The 20851-nt window shown below is 37.5% G+C and overlaps 1 protein-coding gene across 2 annotated transcripts in view; it reads left to right on the top strand.

Moving 5' to 3' along the window:
- mdfi (MyoD family inhibitor) overlaps nucleotides 1–17454 on the top strand; it is a 39750-nt gene extending 22296 nt beyond the window's left edge. For both annotated transcript variants that reach the window (XM_067387321.1, XM_067387320.1), the window contains exons 4-5: nucleotides 14462–14728; nucleotides 14841–17454. In XM_067387321.1, coding sequence (XP_067243422.1) covers nucleotides 14462–14728; nucleotides 14841–15094 — 521 coding nt within the window. In that variant the 3' untranslated portion in view covers nucleotides 15095–17454. The remainder of the gene's footprint in view (nucleotides 1–14461; nucleotides 14729–14840) is intronic.
- The last annotated feature ends 3397 nt before the right edge of the window (nucleotides 17455–20851 follow it).

Raw genomic sequence — 20851 nt, 5'->3', positions numbered from 1 at the left:
ATCAATTATGTGATATAGGACGCTATATATATATATATATATATTTTTTTTTTTTTTTAAGCCATAAAAAGGTCATAAAAGCCTTAACTTAGCCTCATCATACTGTTACTTTTACCAGTTATAGCTGGGGAAAAAATCTGACAGTGACTTCCCGTAAATGTTATTCCATGATAATAAATAGATCCGTGCAGGACCCCTAAGAGACTGTCGCAGCCGTGAGTGTGTTTGCACAGTCACAAGTTATGAGAAACTTACTGAGAGAAAGTATGCTAAAGACAGGCCCTCACTGTGTGTGTGCGGTAGGTGAGGTCGTGCTCTGGTTGTCCAGCCCGAGCCGGTGTGCTGACACATTCCAGACACCTACTGCTGCTTATTTACAGGAATAATTGTGCTGGGGCGGCTGCATCCGGGCTCTCTCACCTTCACCTCCTCCTAAAGACCCTTACAACACATCTAAGCATGCAACCAGCTAGACTTTATCTCGCAGGAAACCAAGGCACCAACTAAAAACAAAATGGGTTGCAGTGGTTGGGAGTGTAGAATTTCTTGGGGAGACTTTGAGAGCGGAAAGGCTTGTAACGTGATCTCATTGTCTCTTCACAGTCTAGCAACAGTTAATTATGTTCACGTAAATTGAGTGGTCTTGAAGGCATGTGTTTAATGGGCATGTGGAATGTGACCACGCTAACTTGGTGGACGTCGACTTCTCATATGGCAACGATACCGAAAGTGTAGCTCATGTCAGCCCACTCCTACAAATCTGTCACACCTTGGTGCAGTCATAATGTGCAGATTTAGTGTGACGGAACAACTTTACCTGTCTAAAAGTTCCCAGTAATGAGCTGGCCAGAGTGCAGTGGAGACTCTCTACAGGCTGATTCGTGTAAACACTTGGCCAGGGGATCGAGTGTTTAAGACCCCGTGAAGACCTGGTGTTCTGCATCAGCAAGAAGAAAACATAAAAAGGAGATTATGCATCCTGCATTTCTTGGCTGTTCATCCCCTGCACATTTTTTAAAATGCCTATAAAATGGCAGCATTACGATTGCATAACAGAAAGGACAAAATGTACAGTTCCACCCAACTTTTTCCCTGCAAAGTGTCTCCCGCGACGCATCTTGATTTATTTGCAGATGGACCCGTGAGATGTGCCTATTTGGGACTCGTAAAATTTTAAATACTATTGCATCATCAGCTTTATAAGGAGTGTGCAATGCTTTATGGATCCATGTGTGCTTTGATGCTGTCGGTCGCTTATTTATCTTTTCTTTTTTATAGATTTTTTTTTCTGCATATAACAAAATTTCTGCTTCTTAACAGTGACGTAGCAAATTTAATTTTTTGGTGACGAGCAGAAATCAACAGCTTTTGTTGAAAACAGAAGTGTGAAGATTCAGCATTGTCCAAGGCGATGATGTCATGGATGTTGTATGCGTGTCTAGACTGAATGCCTTTGACAGGCTGTGAGAGTGCAGAAAGGGCTGTTAAATTCACTTTCCTACTTTGGATCTGTGTCTAGTGTGAGTGAGAAATGAAAAAGAGAGTGAAAACATGGGTTCAGGTTCAGGTCCTCTAGCAGAGTCTGTGTTGATGTCATGTTAGTGTAGATTGCTTTTACAAAACCATTTGTTGGTTATCTTTTCAAAAATGCTCGCTCACAGTGCTTGCTGTTTTTTGGCATAAGAAGGTTTAAACTTATCTTGAATATTTTCAGCATGATCTAGTTATAGTGTCTAATTTACTTTCCAACATTTGCATTAAAATACACTTAATTCAAGGTTAATGTATTTAAGGCCTTGCAGAAATTCTGACTAATTGGTCTGAAGAAAGTAATAATTTGTAAAATAATTAGGATGATTTCTCCTGACCCTGTGTGAACGCATACTTTGAGAAAGTTTGGGTGGGGGGAGAGTGCCTAAATACTTGACAAATGCATTCACAACCATGCAACTATGTTATTGAACTTTAATACATAAAGTAATACATTCTTTCCATTCAACTTTTTTGAAAAAAAAAAAAAAAAAAAATTCATTCCACTGGTATACTTTCCTGAAGATCGACTGTAGAAATTGTATAAGAATTGTGCAAGAAGAAATTGTACAAGTAGGCACCTATTTTATACGCATTTTGCGATATTGCATGAAAAAACGCTTGGAAATACCAAGATGCGCATAAATTCTAAAAATGCACATAAAATAAACGTATGCGCTCCAATTTTTATGTGACACGAAAACATAACGCTTAAACTATGATGGAAACACTTTTACCAAATAAATTCCATGATGCACTTAAAAAAAGACATATGTGACTTTGCAATGGGATGGCATAACTGGACCAACCAGCCGACAGATCTTGTTGCACAGCATCTGAAATGCTGTTTTGGTCATACTGTAATCCCTGAAGCAAAGTCTGTTGTCAAAGTGGTTCGGTATAATTCCCTCCCAAGCGCCTCACAGGACTGCATTCACAAACACCAGGCATCTGAATGAAAGATAACATGACAGCATTTATTGAGTTTCATCTGAGGCACAAATAATTTACGAAAATTAAACAACAGCTTCTTCTACTGCAGCAACTTCCTTTTTTCTTAGTGATATTTAGCGCGAAATTTATCAGGAAGCGATGATTTTGTTCTCTTTGGCTCACTGGATTGAAACGCTGCTGTATTTACAAGTGTTTTATGCAATATTCCAAATTTGTGTGTAAATTCCGGACATTTTGGGCGATTTAAAAATCCCGTCTGGACGATTTTTTTTTTTAGGTCCAAAAAGAGGACATGTCCAGGGAAAAGAGGACGTATGGTCACCCTACGTAAGATGAGTTCTTTTGTTCCAAAACCAATGCAGTGAAAGGCAACTTGACTGGAATCTCACCATTGGCCCTGGACTACTGGGTCATCCTTATTATTGAGCCCTGGGATGAATTTAAAGAATTTAATCTGAATTTAATGCATAATCTGCCTGAAGTCTGGTTTTAAACTCTCCATGTATGATAAAATTGCATAATGACTGTAATCAGTACTGACAGTCTAGACTCTAGTGTTTTGTTTGTTTAGAGTATACGCATACTTAAAGACCATCAATACACTCACTCCTCTCCCTCATACATCAGCAAAGCCCTTTGAGATATTTATTTTTTCAGTACGTTCCCTCTGAATCTATTACTTGAACTTACTGCTTTCCTGAATGTCAGAACGCCAACTAGGAAAATGATGACTAGGGAAGGCCATATAATGTAAAGACAGGGAAAACTGCTTCTGAGATGAAGAGATGGTTTGATAAGAATTGAATTTGGTCCGTGAATAGTCATATTGCATATCCCACCTCTCTCTGTCCTATTCTGGCTTTTTCAGTGAATATTTCAGCTTCAGCAGGGCTTAAAGCTCAGTTCCTGTGTCTCACTCATCGCATCATCTATTATCAGAGTTCTGAGGGGCCGGCATCAGGGGAAATAAACGTCTTAAAGGAAGAGGGGGGGAAATGCTGGCTTAAATTACAGCTTTAAAATTCTCTGATTAGAGTCTTCATCGCTGGAGATTGTCATTGAAATGAGCTCAGGCAGAACGGGATTAAAGACTACTTGGTCTCTCTCTTGTGAACCTACTGTATGCTGTTTTTTTGATGCCACCCTGTAAAATCTGGCTCTGCTTCTCAAAGAGCCGTATCATTTATCCCTTGCCACATTTGGATGTTTTCTTTTTCTTTTCAGCTTTGACAAAAGACATCCTTCTTTAGAAAGTAGGGGGATTTCCATCAAACTGGTGTGAGACTCCATCTGTTCTACACATAATTTAATAGTTTGTTGATCTTGAAGATTTCTTGTGTTTGTGTTTTCATTTTGTATTAATGAGAAATTGCTGACTCACTGGCTTCTGCGGCCCTGTGGGTTTAAAACGGAAGGTGGTGTTACTCACGGCTGTTTGGGGCAACGGGGGACTTTAAATGAGGTGTTACGGGAAGCCTGGGGCCCTGGGCAGGGAATCTATGAGATAATGCAGCTGACATCTAGGGGTCTCAGGGGACCAGAGAGGCTTGTGTTCAGATGATATGGGTCCTGAGTGATTCTAGACCCCTAAAAAACTTGACTTCTCAGGGCTGAATTGTGCATTTTAGACAAGGACAGAATAGATGATGCTGAGAGCTGTTGGACCTTATGCTACAGTAATTGGGTTCAATTGGTTTAGGAAAGAAATAACACTTGGATGTTTATTACCTTTGTGCAGTAGATTAATAGAAAATACATTGATATGAAATGTTATATTTTTAAATAATAAGTATTTAATAAATATCATAAATTGATATTTTAATAAAAAGTAAATTTTATTTAAAAAATATTATATTTTAATTCTTTTATAAGCAACCTGAGGATGATTCACCTTTTGCCTGTGTTCACACCCACAGATGGTTTCAGACTGCAGTGTAATACACAAACAAACAATTATTTTAGCAGCAGAAGACTATTTAAGGATAAGAGAGACATTCTGCCTCTTCTAAAGAATTGTTTCCCCTTTGATTTCTTCCTTCCTTCTTGACACTCACTCTGCCCATCTCTCCTTGTTTTCTGGCATTATGTGACTTTTAGATATGTGGTAAATGATGAAAATTGATGGTCTTTTTTGGTATCTATTTACTCACAACCTATAGCAACAATGATCCATTCTCCATCAGCCGGACTAGGTCTGTGTGTTCAATAAGTAAACGCATATATGTCAGTGTATGAAAGCTTTGAAACGTTCGTGAGTAGGTCATTCACATATGTAGGCATATGCATGTTGATGCACTTTAGTTTGAATGCTAAAGCACAAAGAGTGTCATAGTTTTTGCCCTCTGATTCTCAAAAGAGAAACTTCTGGCTTCTGTAAAAATTTCTGTCTTTCTGGCAGATGCCCAGGAGACCGACTGACGCTGCCTGTTTACTGCTCTAAACACAAATGCACACAAACAAAGTAACATCCCTGATTCAAATACCTCATCCAAAAACTGCAACACAGGATAACACAAATATGCCCCATGTTATTATGGATTCAATTCCTGACCACCAACTTTCCCCAAAAAAATGCCCAGTGGTCTTTGAATATGTTTACACCCTTTAACCGCGTGTGCACTTTTATTTAGGTCAAAAAAGTTAGAAATGCTGTGGGTGTAACTCAGTGTACAATACAGTGCTGTTCTGAGAGCCACTAATGCTTCTATTTAACCTTGAAATAGACCCTTTATTTGTGAGTTTGGATGAGTCATAAGAGAAAACAATGTGTTTCTGTAAAACCATTTCTTAAGAGTATGTCAAGACTTAAGTTTTAATCTTTCTTGGTTTCATTTGTCCCTCGCTAGATTTGAAAAGCCATTGTGTTATTGTCTAAGAAGTTATATTATTCATCTTCTTACTGAGCCACTTTGTTAAAGATACATACTCTTATACCCATTCGAAAAAGTGAGACGTTCATTTCATGCATTAGCTTTCATCATACATGTAATAACACTGTATTTATGCGGAATCAGACCCGGTGATTGGACTGCGGGATGAAAATAACAGCGCTTCGACGACATGGCGACAAACACACTCTACAAACGCAACTCTTGTGTATTCCTGTGGGCGGAGGTTAGTCAAAAAACTGTTTTACTGGCCGTTCGATGTAGGTGACTTCTGTTAAATAAAATATCTCGCTTGGCATTGAACTTTGAGCTTTAAAATTTTACAGATTTTATTTATACTCTAACAACAACATTACACACTAACTAAAGTTTGAAACATGGGATCACGAAGAACGGGACCTTTAACCAAAAGTAGTATTTGGTTAATATCGATAATCGGACACAATATTTAGTAAATGCTATATTGAATACTGTTATTTGATCAAAAATACAGTAAAACAGTAATATTGTTAAATATTATTACAATTTAAAATAACTGTTTTGTATTTGAATCTGTTTTAAAATGTAACTTATTCCTGAGATGACAAAGCTGAATTTTCATCAGCAGTCTTCCTTCAAAAATCATTATAATATTTTGATTTGGTGCACAAGAAATATTTCTTATTATTATCGATGTTGAAAAGGGGTTTTCTGCTTAATATTTTTACATGTGGCTTTTTTACTGTCACATTTGATCAGTTTATTGCATCCTTTCTGAATAGAAGTATTAATTCATTTTTAAAAAAAAACTTTTACCCCAAACATTTGAATGGTAATGTAGATGCCAGACCACAGCAGCTGGTGGTGATGTAGACAAAGTATTTTTGGGTTTCTGTCTTTGTGTATGAGAGAATCACAAAGAATCACACATCACAGCTTCAAAATGTCAGATGTAAATCCAGGGAGAACTGTAGCTGTTTTTGAAGGGCTGATCCTCCAACAAGAGCTGGCAAACTCAATATACTGTAATACACATTAAAGCTTGGCAAACAATGCGGGTGGAAGTTCATTATAAACACTCCGCCAATCTAACACTGAACATATGGACTCAAAGGTGATGTTTACCCGATGGAAAGAAGGAACTGGTGTTTAGTATTTTCATAGACTGATTTTTAATGCACTTCATATAAAGTTATCTTTTTTTTTTCTTTATAACAAGCTGAACATCTGGAGTAATGTTTGAAACGGCAAAATATCCAATCAGAGTGGATTTGCTCGGCCAGGCTCCAACACCAGCACACTGTGGGCATGTGTCCGTTCAGCCATTATCTAATGTAGCTGATTGCCAGTTCTTCTAGACCTTCGAGCGTCAGACTCTGTGAATAGAACGAGGTGTGTTTGTGTATGTTTTTCCTGGACTTCACAGAGTCCACATGCCTCCGCATGGGCACCAGACCTCTTTCTATGAACTCTTGCTCTTTTTTTTTTCCTTCTTAATATTCCATTCAGTCGTTTCTCATATGACCTGAAACATGCGTTAAGGTCAAGAAAATGTTTATTGCAGCAAAAGGATGGGATTAAATACTATCATCATTCACAGAAAAAATATAACAAAACATTTCACGTAAAAGGTCCATTTAGCCTTTCTCTGTTTTGGGGGTTTATTTCCTTTGGCTCTGAAGGCTGCAGTTCACATAGTTTTTCTTTCTTCCAGAATAATTAGTCTTTTGCGGTGCTCAAGAGTAAAATATACGAAGTGCTGTGGATCGCTTGCCAAAGTCAACTCCACAAGCAGTTTGTGGAGGAACACTAGAACATTTGTAGGCTGTAAACTCACAGGGAGATGGTGTCTGAACTTCAGAACGCCAAACATTTGGCCTCATCCTTACACCCAGCACAAAAAAAAAGAGTGACGTTGTAATCATAACGTTAGTCATAACTTAGCTGATATGCCTCTCCTTTTGTTTTCTTTACCCTGATCTGGCTGCACCGCGGCGTATCGCTGTACGCGCTCTTTTGTTTTCGATGGCAGGCTGCGTGGATTGCGGTTCTCTTTTTAAACAGTTGTCCTCCATACGGTGCCCAGATTCAAGAGCTTAATTGAGTATTTGTTTAATCAGTGCCTATGCCTGAAACAAAACATTTATTTTCAATCAGCTCGAAAAATGTTTCTGACTTTTACGAGACATTCAATTTAGAGTGGCTGAGGCCATCCTTAAAAATATTCTTGTTTGCCGTAACCCGACCGACCCTGTCAATTTAGGACCGACTCAAATTTTTTTATTTTTTTTTTTGCTTTAAGTCCGACCGACTTGCCGGTTGTAAATTTGCGTTAAGACCGACCAATTTATTTTTTTACTCTTCAAACAACTAATACAAAAGCAATAAAATAATATTAATTCTATTTTAGTAAGTATTGTAAATATATAAATAGCCTAGGCCTACATACAAACGAAGGCTACGTTCTTTCTTTTAAATAAAAACCGTCATCTATGTTTACACTATTGGTTAACGGATGTCACACTATTGCCGGTGCGTTCGCTTCGTCTCAACCCGTTGAGAGACGAGACGTGCTGACAGATAAAATAATTACATGATTGTGATAGCCTACGTATATTTCTCTGATTTCTTCAAGCCGTCGTATTTACCATGTTTACTACTAAGATACTCTTGGTGATCAGAATCCACATCGGATCACAAACATAAGTTATTTAAAACTCTTGCTGCTGTCTGAAAGTGAGTTTTGAGCTAAAATGATTTTAAAAGTCTTTAATGCTGGTGTTAGCTGGTAACCTACATGTAATCATCAATCCGTCTCCACACACAGATAAACTCCGCCTTTGCTCGTACCCACTCCCTCCTCAAGCCCGAGCTGGCCCGCTTTGGACCAATGTATTCGGCGGGCCGAAAAACCCGGGCCGTTGGCCCCGAGGAAGCCCCGATGAGGCACGATCAAGCCCCGGAAGTGACAGTGGAAACGCGACTGGCCCTGGCACGCACTAGCATGCCCGCTTTAGGCCCGACAGTGGAAACACGGCTGCCCCCGAAGGCACAGGTTGAAAGACCCAGTCAGTGACGTCACGATATGCTAATTTGTTTAAATTCATATTTCATATTAGTTATATTAAAATATGTCCTGGCTCTTCCAAGCTTTATAATGGTAGTGAAGGGGGCGTGAGATTTTGAAGCCCAAAAAAGTGCATTCATCCATCATATCCGTGATCCACACGGTTCCAGGGGGTTAATAAAGGCCTTCTGAAGCGAGCGATTGGTTTTTCTAAGAAAATCATCCATATTTAAAACTTTATTAACTATAATAACTAGCTTCAGGCAGACAGCTGTACACATCGATTCACCCCACAAGGGTAATCTCTGACGTGACGCAGGATGTAGGAGTATCGTAAGCTTAGACGCCTCTAACGGTTCTTAGACGGTTCAAACAAATAAGGCTGGGCAACAAACTCAATCTCTCCTTCTCTTATAGCAAAACATTTCTCTTTAAAAATTCTCATTTTCAGACTTCTCATTCATGACCAGTGTTTTGTTTTGCCTCTATCCTCTGTGCTTCAGCGTTCTTCAGTGCGTCATACGTAGGGTCAGGGGTTACTCTTTTGCCATAAATCGATGCACATGGCTGTCTGCTGGAACGGAAGCTAGTTATTATAGTTTATTAAGTTTTAAATATGGGTATTTTTCTTACAAAAACCCATTGCTTCGCTTCAGAAGGCCTTTATTAACCCCCTGGAGCTGTATGGATTACTTTTATGATGGATGAATGTACTTTTTTGGGCTTCAACCTTCTCTACCATAATAAAGCTTGGAAGACCCAGGATATATTTTAATATAACTCCGATTGTGTTTGCCTGAGAGAAGATATAGAGAAGATAGTTCACCCAAAAATTATCACTTTAAGAGAAAAAAAACAGACCCAGTCGCAGACAAATTTTTAAAACATTACATTTAGAAATAATGTAATATACCAGTAAATGAAACAAAATGTTTACAAAAACTATAAACATGGTATTTTAAACTACCAGTGTGCGGGAAATGCACTACACAAATAAACTCTGGCTCACATACATCCTATCATTCAGCACAAATCCAAATGTGTGCACTTTGCACGTTTTAGGTGCTTGACATTATGCGTGCTTTGGAATATAAATAGCAGTTCATTTCAGATGATAAAAAATGTAACTTGTATTCCGGAAAATACAGTAGACAGAGTTGGTTGCAATTCTTGTCATATGAAGTTTTAGACTATTTACTGTAGAACCTGATTATTGCATTTGTTATATTAAAGCTATACTGTTAAAATCTCTATTATTTGAACCACTAGACATCTGTGGTTTTATTTATTTTTCATTTTCAAGGCACACAGAAATGTTTCCCGCAACTTCTGCTTCGTTGCTTGATTTGTGTATGTTGTCTTGTCATTTGCTCTCTGTGGGAAACGAAGCGTAGCGGTGATCTCATGTTGTTTATTTGTTCCTTTGTGTACTCTTCTTGCAACTCTGAAGCAATGATATGCAAATCAATTCTGGTCTCTTGATCTCGGTTTATTAATTCATGTTTCTTTGTTTGTTTGCTTGTCTGTTTGCTTTGGACTTTTTCTTCTTGGTGCTTTGAAGATGGTTGGGGGGAAAGCCATCAGATTGAAATGATACACAACCAAAAACTGAAAGGAAACATTATGAGTAAACAAACTATAGATGAACATGATAGAGTCACTAAGAAAGTGAATCTCAAACATGAGCCATATCATTGTGTCTAGTCATATAAACAGTCTAGACCCAATGCTTACTGCAGACCAGCAAGCACCAAGCGAATATTGTAAACACATGTGCTCTTCCCGTCAGGACCCATGTCCCTACTGAAGGCTCTTTCCCAGAAACAAACCCCACTTTGGTGTAAATCTCAGTCGATTTTGCCCTTTGTTTCCTTCAGTGAGTGACCTGTTGACAAAACTAAGGCCGGGTAATAAATTTAATTCTCTGGTTTTGTTTGTGATATAAAATTAATAAACATTGTGATTTTAATGTGCTTTTTATACGCTCATTGAGTTTCCTAAAGACTCATTAGACTAGTTTTGTTATCTAATTAGTATGACAGATGTTTTAATAGTCTCTGAAATAGTCTCTAAATGAGTTGGTATCATTCACTTCTACGAATCGGTTCAAACTTCAATTTTTTTCTTACATTGTATACTCAAGTACCAATATATAATATTGTGTAATAATGATAATAATAATAATAAAACTGTTTTAGTAAAATATAAAATAGATATTTAAATATTAATTTATATTTTATATACATTTATATTTGAAATATGAAATGCTGTCAAAGTTACTGTTAATTTATAAACTGTTAAAGGTCTAATATGTAATATTTTTGCAGTAAAATATCCAAAAACCACTAGGCCAGTGTTATATATTTTGTTCACTTAAGTACTTACAATATCCCAAATGTTTCCAACTATTTGTAAATCGTGAGAAAACTGCAATTTTAACCAAGGCTCTGGGACGTGTGAGGAGTCGCCTGTCAATTGCGTCATACCCGCGTTACCCTCGGTCTGCCTCGGTTTCCGGTTTTATTTTGTAGAAACCATGCAAACACCAAAGACGCTTTAATATATTACACATTTTAATAGACAAGGGAACATCTGTTTGTTACGGTTATGGTTGCTGTAGAGATGAGGCATACACGGACTTCCACAAAACAGGATATTTAATCAAACGAAGGAGAGAAAACAACCAAAACACACATATGCTAACAATAGAACAGACAAGGAGTGCAGGGAGTGAGTCCATTATAAAGGGTGTGCAGATGATGATGTCCAGGTGCAGGTGATGAGTGAAGATGGGGAGATGATGAGGAAGTGAGTGCAGGTGGTGACACAAGGAGGATGATGGGAAGTAGAGTCCAGGAACGAAGGGAACTGTGACACTGTTTTGATATATTTATAGACAGAAAACGAATTGTTGTTATATAGCTCAACATGTTTAGTCTTATTGTTTAAATACATTTTCTTGATGAGTACCATGCTTTACCATGCCTCAGAGAAAAACACTATTTTGTAATCAGATGCAGCTTTATTTTTAGTAACAGTAATACAGAATTTTCTCCATCATACAATACGTTTTAAAATGAATTGCATGCCATTTATCAACACAAGCCATCAAGCGTTTAATATGATATTTTAAAATCGATCTATCTTACTGCAGTGTGTCTCAAACAAGTGTCTCACAGAAGCCGCCGAGCGAACGCAGAGAGTAATGTTATAACATCATTTTCAACACTCTCAAATGTATATGATAAACAGAGCTGCATTACCTCATACTCATGACCGGAAAAGCGGAAGCGGCGCCGGCGACTGTGACATAATTAAAGTTCTGCTGCTCGTGAGGCGTGTGTTGCGCAATCGCTCCAGCGGCCTCATTCAGCTCCCACAACACTCGGTCCTGCTCTGCTTCATACTACAGTAACGTTAATAATCGCATCCATGAACATGATTTCTTCCCGAGTCCTATCCCTATTCTTTTGCACCGTCCGTTGAGGTGGAGACCACATGTCCCAAGATTCCGCTCTCAAACTTGGCGTCATCAAGCTACGCTTTTGTTTTGAATAGGCTTCTAGCAACCTCTAGCAGACAAAATTATTATCTACTGCACCTTTAAAAGCACAATTTCAGAAACATTGAGATATATGCGTCACTACCATTCAAAAGTTTGGGGTCAGTAAGTTATTTATATATATATATATATATATATATATATATATATATATATATATATATATATATATATATATTAGGGATGGGCATTCGATTAAATTTTCTTAGTCGATCGTCGGAAGAATTAATGATCGACTATCGATTAATCATTAATATTTTTATAATACAATTAATTATTTAACTTTTATAATTCAAAAATGCAATGAATACAAAAACACAGCGTGTTTTTCCTCGTTGAGACCTTTATTACAAGATCAACTTGTGGCAGACAGTTAAACTATATTCAGTTAGGCAAACCGAACATAAATGCGCGTGCATATGCGGTGCTCTAAAGCAGTGGAACCTGCAGCTGCGAGCCGGCATTTCTAAACAGAGACCTCATTTGTTCCAAAATAATAATAATAAAAAAGAATCATGTTAAACAATAACTTAAAAAACATAATAATACTTAGATCTGACAGGTTTTGTCAAAATGTAACTCAAAACTATCCAAGCCAGAAGAAAGAGCCAGATATTAACCTTCCTAACAATTAGGCTAACTTAACAAATTAGGCTACTTAAAGCCTCGTGAAAAATAACTAACTTTAGTAACTCGCATACAACTTCTGCACCAGTCTACTGATTTTTGTTGAGAAATATAAGCATGTTGACATGATCTGGGGTCAGACGCGACCGCAACCTGGTGACCGTCTGAGGGGACTGACGTTGCCGGGATGCACAGGTACCTGCACGCTAACTTGGCCAGCCCGGGGAACCTATTTCCGTTCACTTTCCAGTCTGTAGGTGTGCAATTCAGGGGTGGGGGATTCTCCCTCAGAATCAAAACGGAAGATCACAGATAACCGAGTATGGTGTCAAATATTGCACCCTGGTGGTAAAATGTTTAATTGCTGTCACACAGTGAAATTCATTTAATTGCTTCGAGACTCACACTATGCAATGCAAAAAATGCATTAATCGATAACAAATTAACGTGATCGACGAAATTCTTAACGATCAATTATCGATCGTTGATTAATCATGCCCATCCCTAAAATATATATATATATTAGGGCTGTCAAAATAACGCGTTCATTTTGATTAATTAATCTGAGAAAAAACAACGCGTTAAACAAAATAACGCAGATTAATCCATTCCGTATTGACCTTTAAACCAGGAGCCACCATTCGACTGTTCACACCAGACGCAACTTGCGCGAATAAAACGCGCTATTCACGCGTAGTTGGACGCTTGGACATTTTGAGTTTACTCGTGAAATTCACTCGTGAAATTCACTTCCCAACAGACATGAATTCGCGTCATGAGAGGGGCTCTCCCACTCCTTTATGTGTTTCGCGCGAATCACGCGTTACACGCGTCAAACACCCGAATCGCGCCGCAGGATGTCTATTTGCGTCTTTGCATTGACTTAACATGTAAATCACTGGACGTCAGTTAGCAATCACAATTACCTTGGTGTTACGGCACACATCATCAACTCTTCTTCCTGAAGCATTTTTGAATTATATATATATATATATATATGTATGAAGAGTTTCGTTGCAAAACGAGATAATTCCGTTTTTTTTAATTTTTCAAAAATCTTGTTTTTTGGTTGTGCATTCCAATTAATATCAATTCAACTGCAGTTGGTTTGTTTTGATTTAAACCTTCATAACTTAAAAAATACAGCTAAGCAGCACCATAAAACAAAATAATAACATGATAACATAATAATAAACATGTTTTGACAAAAATGTTAAAAACGGAATTATCTCGTTTTGCAACGAAACTCTTCATATATATATATATATAATTAGTCCTTTTATTTGACAAAGATGTATTCAAATGATCAAAAGTGACAGTATAGACAATAATGTCACACAAGAAATAAATGCTGTTCTAACTTTATATTCATTATAATCCTGAAAAAAAAGCATCACAGTTTCCACAAAAATGTTAACCGTTTTCAACATTGATGTTAATAAATGTTTCTTGAGCACAAAATCAGCATATTAGTATAATTTCTGAAGGATCGTGTGACACTGAAGACTGGGGTAATGGCTGTCTTAGGGGTAATATGTTAGATTTAGGATTAAGAGCTAATTACAAAAAAGATTCTGTACAGTCGAGTTCTTACTTGGGTATATTGCACAAGAATCTGCCCGAGGCCCTCTTTTGGAAGTTGATTGGTCCACGTCACGAAAAGTGTAATTCCATTATAAGAAACAAGATGCTAACTAAGTTTACTGGCCACAAATATGCAGCTGCTGTTTTTCTTCTACACATCCTCAGGCAGCAGAAGGAGAATAATTACACAGCAGCAGAAAAGCTGAAATAAAACCCAGCTATAACCCTGCTCACCTTATTGTTTGTTTTCTCTCTCTCTCTCTGTCTCAGATCAACCTCAGGCACGGTCTACACCCATACACCCCACGCTAGCTAGCTCGACCGAATCAGCAGCGCTGCTGAGGAGAGACAGCAAGCCACACAGCAACGGGGTCAGAAACGGAACATTTTCACGAGCCGCCTCCTCGTCATCCTCATCTTCATCCTCAGCCCATAAAAACCCAAAGAAGCTGCAGTCGAACCCATCCATCAACAGTCAGAGGAGCAAAGGTAGCTCCAAATCCAACAGCTCCCAGATCCCCACAGAGGCTCAGGATGGTGAGACCGTCATTAGCCATGACACATTTGTACACATTTCTTTCACTGACACAGATAAGCATCTCTAGCCAGTGAGATTTTTGTTGTGACTAACATTCTTTGCTGCGTCCAGATTGCTGTGTCCACTGCATCCTGGCCTGTCTGTTCTGTGAGTTCCTCACACTGTGCAACATCGTGCTGGACTGCGCCACTTGCGGCTCCTGCGCATCAGACGACTCGTGCTTCTGCTGCTGCTGCGCTTCAGAGGAATGTGGCGACTGCGACCTGCCCTGTGACATGGACTGCGGCATCATCGACGCGTGCTGCGAGTCTGCAGACTGTCTGGAGATCTGCATGGAATGCTGCGGCCTGTGCTTTTCCTCCTGAGACTCCCATAGGGGGTGCTGCCTCTTTCACTGTTTTGAGACCTGAGACGAAACAAGCAAAGAATAACATCGATTATCTGGAGTGTGAGTTACAATCTAGTAGCTTTCTTTTAAACTGTCTTGCTAGGAGCAGGGTTAGTTGTCGTACACTAGCGGTGTTATTCGTAGGTAGTCTTTATACATATGAACTCTTTCTGGACTGATTTCTGCTTAAAATGTTTTGTTGAGTCTACATTGGCGTGATGCTGAATACAAATACATCCAAAAGACTTATTGAGGCCACTGGGAAAAGTCCAAAAACATCCATAAATGTCAGTGTTTGTTAGTTATTTGAAATCGTCTTAGTGCCAAGCTTTTGATAAATGCACAATCCAGTGGTTTAAGAATTCCACAATAATGCACACCATAAAAGAGCTTGAATCGCAACTCAATCAATGCAGTCTCCTAAAACTATTCCAGCATTGAATTCTTAAGGAAGATGTATCCAAAGATCACATACATGATCAAGACTAGCACTATTTTTAATGGTAATCCCAAATATCACCTCTCAGTACGCACATTTACTGTAGTACACTGGTGTAGTCCTATGAGGATTACAAAAGCCATAAACTGTGAGTGTGAAACTCATAGATGTATGCGAGTGGGAGAAAGATGTGTGTATTTAATATATGGTGCCATATTACAGTTGTATCATAGATTGTATATAAACGTGAAGAGAATCCTGACAGCCTCTACATTTGGTCCTGTGATGTTTTTATCCTCACTCTTTCTAGCATTTTCACTTCAGCAATCAATCTTCTTGCATACTGGAATATTATACTGTAAACCGTTGTGAATTGATCCATTTCGTTTTGTTTTCCAAATGTGAAATATCTGTCTTGTAATTCCAAAACTTTCCATTTAAATCTGTTTTGTGTGAATTTAAATGTTAGTTTACATATCTACCTATTTTTTTTTTTTTTTTTTTGATGTAGTAAATGCCTAGCATTAGCAGTATTATTTTTTCCTTTCCAAAAAAAACAAAAAGAAAGAAATCTACAGCAGAACGTGATGTAGTCTTGAGAATCAACACACCATAATCCATATCATAAACAGTACATAATCATCTTACAGAAAGATGGTGAAAAGCAATGCATTGATTTGAATCGTTTACATTTTAAGAACATGTTTCTATTGTTGCTTGCAATAAAACTGGAGGTAGGCAGGATTTTTAACTGGACAAGAGTGTACAACAATGGAATAAAAGAACAGGATAAAAGAGATCAATCTGTAATTTTTGATGTTGTATCTTTTGTTTTCTTTTTTATACAATTATTGTCTCTGTGTAAACTACAAAAACGCAAATTTGTGAAAACCGTGATGTCGATGCGCGAGTGCTTAAAGGTGCCCTAGAACTTTTTTTAAAAAGATGTAATATAAGTCTAAGGTGTCCCCTGAATGTGTCTGTGAAATTTAAGCTCAAAATAACCAATAGATTTTTTTTTTATTCATTTTTTTAACTGCCTATTTTGGGGCATCATTATAAATGAGCCGATTCAGGGCTACTGGCCCTTTAATTAGCGTGCTCCACGCCCACGGAGCTCGCGCTTGCCTTGAACAGTGCATAAACAAAGTTTACACAGCTAAAATAACCCTCAAATGGATCTTTACAAAGTGTTCGTCATGCATGCGGCGTGCATGTGTCGGATTATGTGAGTATTGTATACTGTTATATTGTTGTGCTCCGTGGCTAATGGCTAATGCTACACTGTTGGAGAGATTTATAAAGAATAAAGTTGTGTTTATGAATTATACAGACTGCAAGTGTTTAAAAATGAAAATAGTGACGGCTCTCGTCTCCGTGAATACAGTAAGAAACGATGGTAACTTTAACCACATTTAACAGTACATTAGCAACATGCTAACGAAACATTTAGAAAGACAATTTACAAATATCACTAAAAATATCAGGCTATCATGGATCATGTCAGTTATTATTGCTCCATCTGCCATTTTTCGCTATTGTTCTCGCTTGCTTACCTAGTCTGTGCACAGATCCAGCCGTTAATACTGCCTTTCCTTGTCTAATGCGTCGAATGGGCTGGCATTATGCAAATATTGGGGTCATACATATTAATGATCCCGACTGTTAAGTAACAGTCAGTGTTATGTTGAGATCCGAGTGTTTTCCGGAAGTCTTTTAAACAATTGAGATTTACATAAGGAGGAGGAAACAATGGGGTTTGAAACTCAATGTATGTCTTTTCCATGTACTGAACTCTTGTTATTCAACTATGCCGAGGTAAATTCAAATTCTGATTCTAGGGTACCTTTAAAATTATTTACATTTATTTTAATATTAATTAAAATGCTACAAAAACCACTAAGGTCCTTTCATGCTGAAAAAAATACATCAGTTCTCTAAACGGTGTCTGCTTTATTTGCTCATAACCGAATTGCATCATCCATACTGGCATCTTGTTAGCATTTGTTACGCATAGTCCTCATATTTTCATCTTATGTTGCAATTAGCTATGTGAAGTTGTGTGATAAAGACTGCTGCTTGGACAAACATCGCTTCCAACCTCTTTTCTGTTGCCCAGGAAAGCTCTGTGAGGTTTGGGCAACAGAAAACAGTGCGGTTTAATAGGCTCTTAAAAGGCTGCCAAAGTCGTTGAGGAGGAATGTCTGTTCGAGGCAACAGTGCAGTATGTGATAAGAGCTTCTCTGTTACATGTCTTGCTCACTCTGACTCTCTTTCTTTGTTTTTCTCTCTTTTTCAAGTGTATGTTCTATAAATATGGTTGTGGGTGGTAGATTCTATCCCTGGTTGAGTCTTAACCACACACATCTATAGATAGGGAGTTCACAGTTTTAACCTGGTGGTCAGAGCAGCTCTAGTCTCTAAATGTTTGCATGAAACAGAGGATCCATTCAGTCGAGGGGAAAGGTTAAACATATTCTTGAACATCTGCATCTGTTTTGAGGAATCCAGTATCTTCATACACAATGCATTTGTACAGTTTCTCGTTTTCTCATGAGTGTATTCATACTCGGACACAAATCCCATCCATATATTCTCTCAATTCAGCAACAGAGGACAAGTGGCTATTGAATATTAACTATGAAATTACAAAGAGCGCATTATAATGGAGGTGAAGGGGTCGCCAGCTGTGATGAAAATCATAGATTAATAACCCTGGCGTGAAAACGCCACTGGCCTCAAGCTCTGAAAAAATTCAGATTCTCTTTTCTTTCAGAAGTCACAAAGATGCCAAACAGAAGACATGGTGTCTGTTTTATTAATGCAGGGGTCAACAGAGGGCAACGTCGGCCATATTTCGATTGTTTTTCAAAGTAGTCAAGTTCACGTTGCTAGGTGACTTTCAAAAAGTTGCAATGAAGTGTTCAGAGTGGGGATTCATAAAATCTGCAACTGCGCTTAAAAAATGGCATTGTTTTTAACTCCAGGTTTAAATTTTGTGAATATATATATATATATGTATATATATGGTTTATAGATGTGTGTGTGTGTGTGTATATATATATATATATATGTGTGTGTATATATATATATATATATATATGTGTGTGTATATATATATATATGTGGTTTCTCTGAGACATTGAAAACAATGGATCATGAGCTGTTGAACACAGTGCTCTTTACTCTGAAACATGCAGCGCATATATATTTATTGAATTAAATCACAGACTGAGCAATCTGATAATTGGACTAAGCCATTTTTATTTTGGTTAATCATGCAATCATCCTATTTCCCTGTGTTAGTGTTTAGAGGACACTAGAGCACTTAACAGTAATGCCTGTGAAACAACGGTCTCCTTATTTTTCACTCTACTCATCCAAACCAAACCGGATCAAATAGAGGAATGATTAGTTATACTTAATGTATCCGGCCTCACTAATCAAACCAACTGCAAATGTATGTCTGAGAGTATAAATGTTTTGCGGAGAGAGTGGGTATATTCAGAGCGTAATATAATATATTGGTCAGGTTCTTTTGGTTTTTCTTAATGAGGACTCCTCTCAATGGAGCACATCTCTCTGTTTGGATTTCACTAATGCCAAAGGTTGAGCACGGCTGGTGGTTTTATGATCATTTTGTGGGATCCGTGCACATGTACTGTACATGCAGAACCACAGTCACACATACCACCAACCCACCCCCACACACACACACACACAGAGCAGAGGGATCAGTGCTGGAGAGGCCTGGTGAGTCACCAGATATGTGGGACCAGAGCCAGTTGCTCTCTACACTGAAGCATCTTCTCCTCCCACTTACACACTCGACTCACAGGCCTGTCTTCAAGCCATCGTTGTATCTCAAACACACACTGTAGCTCAAGTGCACTTATGAGATTCAGCACACAACAGCCAACAAACACCAATACACAATCACAACAGCATGTGTTGCTGCCCTGAAAGATGAGGATTAATAAATCAGAAAATGATCACTTAATGAAAACTTGTGTGGAATGACAGATAAGGCGATTTACAATAAATCATATTTTAGAAACAATAATTGATTATTTTCTTAAAAGGGTCATGTATTTTTTTTTTTTTTTTTTAGCCACAATTTATTTTTAAATAATTTATAATTTTTACCATTTAGTCTAATTTTACTATAATGCTTTAAATATTTATTCATTAAAAATATACAGGCCATTTTTGGTGCTTTTAAAAACATGTACAGTAATTTTTGGTCGTCAGTATCAGTTTATTAACAACCTTTTCTAATCTTATAATATTCTAATAATATTCCCACACCTTTACTTTAAGAAACAAGAAATATATACCACGTGTTATATTGCAAATTGTGCAGTTATCTGACTACATTTAAAAGGTTTTTACAACATTTTTAGAAACAACATGAATTTTAAATAATATATTTAATGTACACTACTGTCCCAAACATTAAATTAATTAAAAGTGACAGTAAAGACATTTCTAACATTACAAAAGATTTCTGTTTCAAATAATTGCTGCACTTTTGAACTTTCTATTCAAAGAATCCTGACAAAAAAAAAAATGAATGTGATTTTTACAAAAATATTAAGCAGCACAATTGTTTTCAAAGGTATTATTTCTAATAATATTTTAATATAAGATATTTCTGTTTCTTTAGCACCAAATCAGCATATTAGAATAATTTCTAAAGGATCATGTGACACTGAAGACTGTAGTAATGATGCTGAAAATTCAGCTTTGCATCACAGGAATAAATTACATGCATATTACAAAAATGCAATTGCACATTCTACAAACATGCTATATTCTTAATTCTTCAATAATAAAAGTTTTTTTGTTACACATGCACATATTACACCCATAATCAGACAATAATCAGATCAGCCAATGTAGAGATATTCATGACTGCGCTGCATGCATATGAATCCGAAGCAGCCAGGAAAGCACTGCTGCGTACTATAGTATATATGAAGGTTCAGCATGACATATCACATAAATGTGCTCAGAATTACTTTGAACAGAATGGAGCTTACAAGAAATACATACGAGAAGAAAATGATTTAAAATAAGAGGGAAATGTGTATTTTATTGTGGCTCCGTTAAACTTTCTCAGTCTGGCAGACGGTGATGGATTTGATTCAGTCTGGAATTGTTTAACTTGCACAATGAAGCTTGAACATAACATGACGGACTGAAATGGCTCCTTATGGACTCACTTCTGCTCTTGTGTTCAATTTACTTCCAATAACAGGTAAATTGGCTTATGATGAAACTAATAAGTAGACG

Source organism: Chanodichthys erythropterus, chromosome 6 (assembly GCF_024489055.1).
Source record: "Chanodichthys erythropterus isolate Z2021 chromosome 6, ASM2448905v1, whole genome shotgun sequence".
In the NCBI taxonomy this organism is placed as follows: Eukaryota; Metazoa; Chordata; class Actinopteri; order Cypriniformes; family Xenocyprididae; genus Chanodichthys; species Chanodichthys erythropterus.
This window is presented reverse-complemented; position numbering and strand designations above follow the sequence as displayed.